A 12,306-nucleotide genomic window follows, 5' to 3' on the forward strand; every position below is an offset into this window, starting at 1 on the left:
TATCTTATCCTTTTATTGTTATGAAAATTTATTTAGCTATAACAAAATTTGATCGCCTTAAGTTCCTTTGAATTTACTTAGGCAAACCTTAACAATGATTAAATATATTATAAAATATCCTGGCAGAATTGCCAGGTATGGTTTTTGCTATCTATATAAAATATCTTATTCAATTTTTTTCTTAAAGCCCTTTTGTTTGAGTTTTGGTAATTGACAAAATGATTGCATGTGAAACATAATTCTTGCATAAAGTAAGCTACTCATAACACAGACTAATTACACATTTGGGAGGCAAAGCAAAGACATCCAGGGCTTGTTTGTGCTGAGCCAAGAGCACAGCATTTAATGAAATGCAGGCCATAAAAGGTTCAGCATGGATGCTTTCAGTTCTGACCTGGGCTTCTGGGAAATTGATCATTGGCCTGGTGGACTAGTAGATTCCCCTGGGCTTTGAAAGGCTGAGTTATTAGCACTTGCATGTGTGAATCAAACACTGCCCTGTAATACAAGACAGTTGATTATAGAGATGGCCCCATTTGGAACATTCTTAAGCTAGTAATATGGACTCCTCCCTAGTCATCTATCTTCTTGCCCCTCTTCCTCTGATGCCAAGTAATTTAGTTTTAATTTTTTTTTATAAAAATGGTTGGCATATCTGGCAAGGCATATGTAGACTCTTCTTTTTCCCCTTTCCTACTCTTAAACTCTATTCCTTCCTCTCCAGATAATAGTGTGAATAAACAGAAATATACTCCCATGTTGCTCAATAAAATTTTTGCCAGTTATGTTCTATGTAGACTGGCCATTTTACATTATGGTGTTTAGTACATAGTAAGTACTTGGTAAAAAAAAATATTGTTGAATGACTATGATTTGCAGAGGGATTCTTGTCATTCAGGCCAGCATGGACCAATCTTATCTCTGAATTCCATCTGTGACAGGTTATTCATATATATATACCATATGTATGATGATACCAGAACAGCTATAGAAACTTGAAGGTAGTTTGGGTAAAAGAGAAGAAAAGGTTAGAGCTACACTTGAATCGAATATAGCAGTCTTTCCTTATAAAATTAGGAAAGGCGAGGTTAACATTTTACTTACTGCTTTTGCATTTATTTTTCTCTTAACCTATTTTTCTCTGCCCATGCTTACATGGTTGATCCATTGTTGGCTTATGGAATCAACCAAATTTTTAAAAGGATAAAAGAGAGTGGAACAACATAGAAAGCACCAGAGTGAGTTGCATTCCTGGCAAGTTATTATCTAATGAAATTTTCATTTGTGTGCCTGCATATATGTATGTGTGATGGCTGGATAAATGGATTGATGTGGATAGAGAGAGAGATTAATAAGTGGGTAAATAACATGGCTTCGGGTACTGGTCATAGTGCTTCTCAAACTTGGTAACTTTACAATAAATATTGCTGTTTGCAATGTTCACTGGCAATCTGAAGTACCTGATATACTGTAAAACCATGGCCAATGTCCATCAGAAATTAATAGCTAAGATGAATCTTTGTACCTTCATGAGGATTTGATGTTGAAGGATGGAATAGGTTTTCTCTCCCAGGACCAGGAAGTACAATACAAAAGTGAAATTTATCTAATGTTATTAACCTTAATCTTAAGAATCATTATTCTTGTGATACATTTTAAACTGTTATAATTATTTTAAGGTAAAAGTTAACTCAATGTTAATTAAGTGTTAATTAATTAAATGTGTAATTATTGAAATCTTGAGTCAAATGTAGGACAGCAATGTATTCATTTGCTTATATATGTATATAGAATTCCACAAATACAAATTCACAGATACACATCTATGGATACACACAGCACATATTGTTAGACATATATATATTCTGTTTGGGGATTTGACACTGTTTTAGGCACTAGAGATACATTGGTGGGGAAAAATAGAGTATAAGCATGCCTGCGTTAAAAAGTGTGTGAAAAAATAAGCAAGTATACACTATGTGGTAAAAGTCATGGAGAAAAGTAAAGCAAGATAATCTAACGAAATAGTGGACATAGGCAATGTGGTTTGGGGAGAATTAGAACAATTTTAAGTTGGATAGTCAAGAAAAACGCCATTGATATGTAACATTTGAACAGAGAATTGAAAGAAGTGAAGGAATTTGGCCTGCAGAAACCAAGGGGAGGAGTATTCAAAGCAGAGGGAAGAGGTAATGTAAAGGCCTTGGAGCAGAAGTATATGGGTTGTACGGAAGCAAAGAAAGATGACCAGTATGGAAGGTGCAGGAAAAGTTTGTAGGACACTATAATGACTTTGGCCTTTTCCCTGAATGGGGTGAGAAGTCCTAGAAGATTTAATGTATTTGCTTTAATAGGACCACTCTAGCTGCTATGCTGAGGAATAGCCTGAAGAGCAGAAAAGTAGAAGCAGAGAGGGAGGGGCAGGCAAGGCAATGACAAATAGTGTCAGGTGAGAAACAGTGGAGGTGATGGAAAGAGTGGTAATACACTGGGTGTCCTCTTGGTGTTGCTCAGTAGAAAGTTGGTTCTATAAGTCTGTAGTTGAAGGGAGAGGATGGAGATATGAATTTGTGATTGGTTTGAGAATGGTGTTTTAAACCATGAAAGTACATGGGGAAACTTTGAGAGTGACTGTGGGAGGTCAGAAATTTGATCCACAGATACTCAGGTACTTAGGTATGGGGAGGTGAAGAAGATCAGCAGAAGATTCAACATGACTAGGCAATGAAGACAAAGGTGAGCTGCCAGATTGGTGTCCTATAATCAAACTACTTCAAGAAGTAGAGCTTGATCAATTAATTTGATCTATTAATAGTTCAAATAAGATAAAAGCCAAGAACTGACCACTAGATTTAGCAACTTCAAAGTCATTGGTGACTCTAATAAGAACTGTAAATATATTATACACACACACACACACACATACATACATATATACACACACAGAGAATATGTACACATACACAGAATGCACATACATATTGTCTATTATATAGAGAATTGAGAAAGGCACATAGTATATCTAGGGTATATTTATTGTACATGGTATCCACAGTAATAGAGTATATGCACATATATATGTGACATATATATATATATGTCATTACAGAGATGTGTTTACTATCTCTATAGTTAGCAATATAGTAATTTAGTAAATGGTTCTTACATCTTCGTGAATTCTTGAAAAAAATGTTTATACTTTTATAATGATTGCAAATATTTGGTAAACACAGAAGAAAAATTAAAAGAAAATAGCCAGACTCCATTGCCAGCTAACGATCCAGTTATTTTCTGTGAAACTAGATGGAGTGTTTAGCAGGCAGGTAAGTGGCTCAAGGTGTGTATGCAATATATATGTTACTTAAGAGAAACATGCTATGCATGAAATCTTTTTGCTTTATGTTTTATATTCTCACCTGATAAAGTGCTTGAATCTATACTATTTTATATAATTCTATCATTATTTTTCTTTTGTCCTTTTTTCTTGAAAAAGTTCTATCATTTCTAATAGCTCAAATCATCCAGAACCACATTAGTATATGTATATGATTGCTAGCCTAATTAACTCTGCTTGAGGGGCTGCAGTTTTCTCCTGGATTCTTGCATAAGTAAAAGGAAGTATTTTGTGCTTGTTCCAATAAATTTAGTATTTCTCTATCACCTTTCCTGCTCTGTTCAATTCACAGAGATTGCATTTCTGCCTCTGGAAAATTAACTTGTCATCTATCCATAAACATAACTAAGTACATGATTCTCTAGTAGTTCGCTGTGACCCACTCCATGTGACTTGGCCTTTGCAGGAACCTTTACTGTCACCCCTCCATGGGGCTTGAGAACACATCAACAGGTAGCAGTAGAGCCAGCAGCTACTGTGAACCTGATCCCTTTGAATTTGACTCATTTGGTAATTGTTGATTCAAGTCAGTGTTTCTCAACTGGAGGTGATTTTGACCTTGGGTGACATTTGATAATGTCTGAGGCATTTTCAATTGTCACAGCTGGGGGAGGGGTGCCACTGACATCTAGTGTGTAGAAGCCAGGGATTTGGTTAAATACAATACATAGAACAGGCTCTACAGCAAAGAATTGGCAGGCCCCAAATACCAGTTGTATGGAGGCTGAGAAAGCCTAAGATGAGGATTTGGTATGACTGGTGCCGGGCAGGTGCTGAGCGATAGGCCTAGGCATATGCAGTCAGGGTATTCAAGCAGTCACTCTAGGCCTAACTTGAGACATGGTTCTAGTGGCAAAGGCTAAGAAATAATAATAATAAAAAAATTAAATGAAAGATTTCCATCACTATACCTGCTTTAAGTATGGAGTTCAGCCTTGATATATGTGGGTAGAAAAAGCAAGGGATATTTCCAATGCAGTGTAGAAACAGCTCTTGTCTGAAAGACAGGAAATGAGGGAGGATCCTGTCCCTGGAGGTGACATTGCCTTTACGTTCATTGCATTAATAAGGCCCTGCATCGAAGACACTGGCATGTACTTTATACTCTCTACTTCAGAATGTTGTCTGGCCAGATTTGAGTTTAATTTTCATACTTGCTGGTGAAACCAAGATTATTGGAAAGAGGCATTCAGCATATTGATTTTATTATACATTAGGAGAAGGGACATTTATTTCTAACAGGAAATGGCTGTGTTAACTACTGTAATGGCTTCCTTCACCATTGGGAATTTTGCTGTTATTAGAGACCACTAATTGTGACTTGAGTTTGTTAAAGCATAAGAAAGATATAGAGCATAACTATAGTGGGGAGAATATAAATCACATGTCATCTTACTGCCATTGTAAGAATTTCTCTTAGAATTTCTTGTGACTAGGTCATGTCATGATGGGCCACAGAAGTTGGGACACAAGGATACAAAATGGTACAGCAGTCTGGCAAAGTCAAATCAAAAGCACAGAACAAAACAGCAGTTATCAGGGCTTGGGGAAGATTGGAGAGATTTTGGTCAAAGGATACCAAATTTCAGTTCTAAGAGGAATATGGTCCAAAGATCTATTATACTACATAGTGATTATAATTAATAACAATGGATTGAATCCTTAAAAATCCTTGAGACTAGCTTCTAAGTGATTTCACCACAAAAAAAGACATGTAAGCTAATGCATATATTAATTAGTTCAATTTAGTCATTTTACTATGTATATATATTGTAAAACATCATATACACTATAAGTATACACAATTTTGGTTATTTAAATATTATGGGGGGGTTGGTTCCAGTGGGGGGTAGGAGGGGAAATGCTGAAGGATGGTGAATATGTTACAAGTACTGTGTACACATGTATTTCAGTGGAAAAAGATACCTGTTGAAACTGTTCCAGGACTGGGGAAAGAGGGTGAATTAAAGCATAATATATTTGATATATTGTAAGAACTTTTGTGAATGCCACAATGTACCCCTACCTAGCACAACAATTAAAAAAAAAAAAAAGAGGTTTACTTTATAATGTGCTCTCTGCCATTGCCATCTGGTACCATCACTGGAGGCCCAAAGCAATGAAGCTTTCCTGTCTTGGATTGGAACTCCCAGAACCATGACCTAAATAAAACTTTTCTCTTTATGAAAAGAAAATGAATTTTAAAAAGATAATAAATATGGTTCACATATTTTTCCATAGATAATGTAACACCTTACATTTCAGTGCTTTTGATGAAAATGGGTATAGAATAATAGAGAATGTGGGAATGTAGTGGACAACTCAGAACCTTGCACTAAAAATAATTTAAAATAAATAAGGAGTCAGAGGCAGGACACGTGATGCCTGGGCTCCACAAAGCTCAGCACTCACAAGCCTTGGTGCTGTAAGCAGGGTCCTTAAATCACTGTGCACCCCAATTTCCTCATCTGTAAAATGGGCATAACAACAAATCTCATAGGGTTATTATTAAGGGTGAATGTTATTATGTGTCAGACCCCTCGAGTGGAACCACTCAATCATTGTAAGCTCTGAATTTATTGTTTTTGTTGTTGTATCGTTGGCTCTCAGATGTCAGGAACTTAAGTTTGGTGAAATTAAAAAATAACCATAATGCCATCTCATCTCTATTTTGTTTCTACACTTAGGTAATAAAGTAAACTGATTTGATTATAAAGTGGTTTTACAAAAATCTCCTTTTTTTTCTTTTATAAAATTGGAGAACAGGAGGGCAGTACAGGCCCTGTCTGGAGGAGGGTAGATACCAGGAGGAGGGGGAGGATGTGGGGAAAGGGTGTAAGAGGGTGAGGATGGTGCAATGCTATGTATGTAAATGGAAAAATGAGACCAGTTGAACCTATTCCAGGAATGGTGAGAGGGGAGATAAGGGGGAATGATGGAGAGGGTGAATTCAATTATGATACGTTGTAAGAACCTCTGTAAATGTCCCAGTGTACACACAGCACGTCAATAAAAAAGACTGAGGTACAGGCATGTGCCACGTACAGTGTTTATGTAGACAACAGACCACGTTACAATGGCAGTCCGGTAAGGTTACATTGCCTCCTAACATCGTAGCCATTTGAGCGCGGAGCACACTCTGCTGTTTACACAGCAAAGTTGCCTCGCCTGTGAACCCACATCTTCGAGCGGGTTCCCATCCTTCAGAGATTCATGACTGTATTTCTAAACCCAAACAAGTCCTTATCACTTTGTTTCTGTTAGATAATAGCCAAGCAAGCTTTCTGTTTTTCCCTCATAGTCAGAAGCATTGTCCTGTAATTTAAACTTGAATTCAGGGAACTTTATTAGCCTAAAGTTAACCGAATCCCAGAGAGGCCTGGAAACATGACTGTGAAATGTTACGGATGCTAAATTGGGTACATTGCAAACAAAGGTGAAAGGTTATTGTTTATGGTTAGTAGTAAACCCTGACATTCCAATGGAGGAACAAAAAGATGATTACTTTGAATCAAATGATTGTTTTATTTATTTATTTATTTATTTTTAGATTCTGAGTTCTGAACTGAGGGCCTTGGGCTTGCAGGCAGGTGCTCTGCTACTTAAACCAGGCAGCCAGGCCTGTTTGCCCTTTCAGTTATTTTTCAGGTAGGAGCTCACATTTTCTGGCCAAGGCCAGACTGGATCATGATCCTCCTACCTACACCTCCCATGTATCTGAGATTACAGACATGCCCCACCATACCTGGCTTTTTTATGTGTTTAGATGGGGTTTTTTTATGTGGACTGGCCTCAAACTGCCATTCTTTTGGTCTCCATCTCCCAAGAAGCTGAGATTAAAAGTGTGAGCCACCACACCAAGCAGTTCTAGGATTTGAACTCCAGGCCTCATGCTTGCTAGTCAAGTGCTCTACCACTTGAGCCTTGCCTTCGGTACTAGGATTTGTTTTATAGATAATATAATGAGTTAATTACAAGAGCTAACCTCTCATGGATTTATTAAATTAAGTAATAGTTTCATTTCTTTGAACAACCTATTGTCAAAATCTCTGTAGCTAACTTCATTTACAATGAAGTTAAGTAAATGAAGTATTTCTTTAAAAGTGAGACATAGGTTCTCTCTGTTTGAGGCTAGATATGTCATGTCAGTGGATCTGGCTATGGTCAGACCCCTTAATCCTGTCTTAATTATGGGCTGTTTGCTACTTCTGATTGTATAGTTATTTGTGACTGGCATTCAGACACTCATAGTAATTTTTTAAAACATGTAATTTTACATAGGGTCCCCTCAAAGTGACCTTCAGATGAGAGTCTCTGGACACAATTACAGAGAGGAAGGAACTCCTGGCCTAGAATGAGTTGATGGTTTCCAGGAATATCTCATTTTCAAATTTTCCAGTTAAGCACGGTGGCAGCCTCACATTTCTGCCAGCTTGAGCAGGCGCAGGAGGCAGACACATGATTATCACATGTGCCACACGTGCCTGGTCCCACTACCGTCTATCTGGAAACGCTGGAGGCCAGATATGATTACCACATACGTCTCCCTGGAGATCTGTGCCCTCAATCTGCCTTTTGCCACCATACTCTTTCTTGAGAACAGTTTGCTTGTAGCTAGGTGTCATTTATCAAAGAGGACATGAATATTTATTGTTTGTTAAGGTCTAAAAACTGATCGGCAGTGGGTTCTACTACCCAAAGACTTAAGCTTAAAGCATGGGTTTTAACAAAGTGAAATTGAATTCCAAAATATTTCCTTAACTTTAAAATAACATTTTTCAGTTCTTTGTGTTCTATTGACAATCTTTTCCAATAGTATCTCTTCCTTGGTAAGTACTATGGCTTAAATTATATAAATGAAATGTTCCCCCCAAATTTTAACACATTTCTATGCTAAACTCTCTTCTTCATTTGCAAAGTGAAGACACTGAGACTATATTATCTATAAGATATCTTCTGATACCTGACATTCCCTACATCTAATGTTTATTCTCTTTCATTTTTGAAAATATTCTGCTGAATTTCCAAATGCTTAAGAGTGTTTCAAGCTACATGACTTGGCCTCACCAAATGTTCCTCTCTGTTGACCATCACCACATATCAACCCCTGGGCACTTTCCTGCTTGGTAGATGTGGAGCCCTTATATAGAGAGCAGACCAGCCTGGGTCTGATTACAACTGCTAGAGGTCCAGCCTGTTATGACTGATTACATCTGTGTTTGGTCATCTGAGAGTGTGAACTATTAATCTGCTTCCCCTCCTTACTCTTTTCACATGCATTTTCCAAACAGAAAGGAGAACCTGACTGCTACACACTGTCCCTAGAGACAAGCGAGCAGCTCACCTTCGAGATCCCCCTGAATGATTCAGGCTCTGCTGGCCTAGGGGTGAGCTTGAAAGGGAACAAATCCCGAGAAACTGGAATGGACTTGGGGATTTTTATCAAATCCATCATCCATGGAGGTGCTGCTTTTAAGGTGAGTAGACAATGTTTGCATGCCCATGAGAAGGTACTTGGGGATGTGTCTGGATACTTGGGGTCTGGCGGGAGATGGTATCTGAGGGCCTGGGACCATTGAGGCTTTTCTGCCAGATGCAGAAGATGTGTGTGTGAACAGATCTGGGGACCACTTGCTGCTTTCATATCTGGAGTAGTTATTTTTCCTTCCTAGAGATAGTTCTAAAAACTATTAACATTCTTTTTGCATCCTTTTTATTACTCCATTAAGATTGCTCTGAATCTGTAATCTCACAGAGTTGAACCTGAAAATACACAATCAGAAAAAACAAAACTAAAAACAAGCTGACATAAAGGCAACAAAAGAGGAAATTGTGCTTGTAAGAATGAAAGCTCAGTGGAGCCTGAGAATGACTGTAGTATAAATTAAAGGTCATTTATCACATTTTGTGCACTTGAAGATAACCACAGTGCCCAGAATGCACATTTGCTTCTGAACACTCAGAGAATCTTATGCATTTCAGAAAAAAGAAGAGCTTGTGTCCCTGCCCTTTCACATTGGGGTGGGCCATGTGACCATAGCTATTAACATGGTGTAACGGTTAACTAGATTGCCTGTGTTCAAATCCAGCTCACTGCTTGCTACCAATGTGAAACTATGGGCAAGGAAATTGACCAGCTATCAATTTCTCATCTGAAAGTGAGGATAATACTGATTTCACAGGATTCTAGGGATTAAGAAATTGTCACCTAATATGGTGAGAGGGGTGAAGTGATTATAGCAGGGCACACATTTGTACCCCTTGTTGCCATCTCATGCTGGGAAGTAAGGTTCTCAAATTTGAATCCCGCCTTCATTACTCTCTCCCTCTGTGAATGTAGGCCAATCTCTCTTCCTCAACATGTCTCAGTTCCTAATTTGTGAAGTGAGTAAAATTTTAGTCCCTTCCTCCGAGTACTATTAAGACTAAAGAGACAATACACGTAAAGTGCTTAGCTTAGCAAATGTTAGCTATTTAAAATTATCTTAATATTGACAATGTGTACCTTTTGCCATGCCCCAATTAAGAAAGCCTAGTTAGACATTGAAGAAATGCCTTGGTCTTAGAATTCTGACTTTGGTGAAACAGTTGTCTTCTTACATTTACCCAGCCACTGTTGTTTCAACCTAGACGCTAAGTTAATGTGTCTTTCCTTGGGAAATGAGAAGTGCAATGTGCATAAACAACTCTTTAATTTACTCCTTGGATCAGTTAGCTTTTGTTACATAATAAATAATCATAAAATTTTAGTAATATACACTAACTTTTGTTTCCCCCGTGGGTCTGCAGGGCAGCTAGTAGTGGTGGTGGTGGCTCTGGTTCAGGCTGGTTTGTGTCTTCATCACACTGTAGGGGTATAAGCCCGAGTGTACTCCACAGATTTTGCCTACTTCTAGACCCGCAGACTAGCTGAGGTGTCAGAGAGCCAGCAACAATGGGAGAAGCCACACAACATTTGGGTTCTGGGCTCTGAAGGAACACATTGTCACTACACACACACACACACACACACAATTGGCCAGAGCAAGTCATAGGGCTGAATCCAAGGTCATGCATCTCTCCCTACAACGAAACTGTGGTAGAGAGAAGTTGCAGAATTAAGGCTTATCAATCTATAAAATTCCCCAACATGGCTCAGGAATCCACACCAAGAACAGAAGGAAAATAGTACTAATAATCGCAATGTCAACAGCTATTAACATTTATTTAACAGTTCTTAGTATATGCTGGGCACCAAGCTAAAAGTTTTATATGGATTCTCTAATTTTATTTTCATATGCACATTTTATTATTATGTCATTTTATCAAAGAAGAAATTGTACAGGACAGTGATTATAGCCTCTGCTGTGGTTCGATACCTAGGAATTATTTGAACTAAAGCTCAGAAAGATGAATGTTACTTTTTTCTCTCATATGTGGAATCTAGACAAAAAGTAATAGTACATTATTGTGAAAGGGGTTCCGTTAGAGGGGAATCCACTGGGAGAGGGGAGAGAAAAGGGGGAGTGTGATAGGCAATGAACAAGATTAAAGTCCATTATATAGATGCTATAGATACATGAAAATAGCACAGTGAAACCCACTAAAAACTGTTTAAAAGAAGGAGAAAGAAGAGATTAAGAAAGTAATAGAGGGCTGAATTTGATCAAAGTACATGATAGGTGTGTATGTAAACATTACAATGAAACCCTTTTCTATAGTTTATACTATTTAAGAAAGATTAACAAAGGAAAATATCAGCATCTAGAGCCTGTGCTAAAATCAGCCCAGAGGTACTCTGTAAGGAGGGCTCCCTCCCACCATCTGTTTGTGCTCCTAGAGAACAGAGGCTGTCAGCTGGAGTGGCTTTGTATCATGGTCACTCCTCATAGCCAAGCCTTCTAAACATGTACTGTATATAAGGGTTGAATCTACAGTCATGGTTGTGGGTACCAGCTGGATATTATTCTCCCTATTCCTAATGACAACTCTATTTGCAGAATTTATTCCAAGTAAAATTGAAACTGAGATGACTTTTTGGAAATTAAAAGCAAACATCTTTGCTTTTTTATGGGCAATAACTTAAGCTCCAGCAGATATTGGCGGGTGGTTTAACGTGTATATCTGTGTTTGTGTAAGTGAGTGTCTCCTTACCTAAGCAGTTTTTAACAGTCCTGTTTCTTGCAGAAAGATTTCACTTTCCATTTATGTAAATTTCTTCCCTGACACCAGTCTGCTGAGTCAGACAATCACACCATTAAAAACCACTGGACAGCATATTTATAGTGGATCTTAAACAGTAAGAGCATCAATCATGAATTCAGCCTTGTTGTGAATGTTTAGTATCTATTTGTCTTGTTTACCTAGAGGCCTGAGCTTTGCTCACAAGAAACCTGATTAACAGGGGGGAAAAGTGTATTTTTCTGTTCGCTTTCTGCTAGCCCAATAATCCACCGTTCCTCGGCAGAAAATTGCCACCTGTTCTTTGCTTCTGGATTATGTCCTACAAAAATTGTGTTGAGACTTTGTTCCTGTCCCTGTCGAGGAAATACAAATGTGACAGAGCGCAGCATCCCCGGGGCTGAGGGGAGAGAAGCCCTGGGAGCATCCATGTTAGCATCTGGCCTAGGCTTTTACCCTAAATCAACAAAATCATCTTTCTACCAGAGTGCAATCTTTTTCTCCTGGCCCTTCGTACCACTAATTGGTTCTCAAGGTGTTTTTCCCTTAAGGGAATGTGGATTGTTGAAAACCAAACAACTTTGAAAAGTATGACCAAATTCTTCCTGTGGATTTTGTGTGCTGTATTCTCTAGGGGCTTCCATTGGTATAAACAAGGACAGACTACCTGTCAGATTTAAAACCCCTGAATGACTGTGACTCTAACTGAGGGTCTCTTTTTTGTTTTTTTTCCCTAACCTTGTGGGCTACTG

General features: G+C 38.2%; 1 protein-coding gene across 9 annotated transcripts in view; it reads left to right on the top strand.

Annotated features, from left to right (window-relative positions):
• Pard3b (par-3 family cell polarity regulator beta) overlaps positions 1-12,306 on the top strand; it is a 977,771-nt gene that overhangs the window by 542,130 nt on the left and 423,335 nt on the right. For 8 of the 9 annotated variants that reach the window (XR_012447363.1, XM_074071526.1, XM_074071527.1 and 5 more), the window contains one exon: positions 8,686-8,871. The exons of the other annotated variant lie outside the window; for it this stretch is intronic. Coding sequence is in view for 7 of the 8 variants with exons in the window: in XM_074071526.1 (XP_073927627.1) it covers positions 8,686-8,871 (186 nt within the window). In the remaining variant the exon portion in view is untranslated. The remainder of the gene's footprint in view (positions 1-8,685; positions 8,872-12,306) is intronic. 9 annotated transcript variants of the gene reach the window in all.

This window comes from Castor canadensis, chromosome 4 (genome assembly GCF_047511655.1).
Source record: "Castor canadensis chromosome 4, mCasCan1.hap1v2, whole genome shotgun sequence".
Lineage (NCBI taxonomy): Eukaryota > Metazoa > Chordata > Mammalia > Rodentia > Castoridae > Castor > Castor canadensis.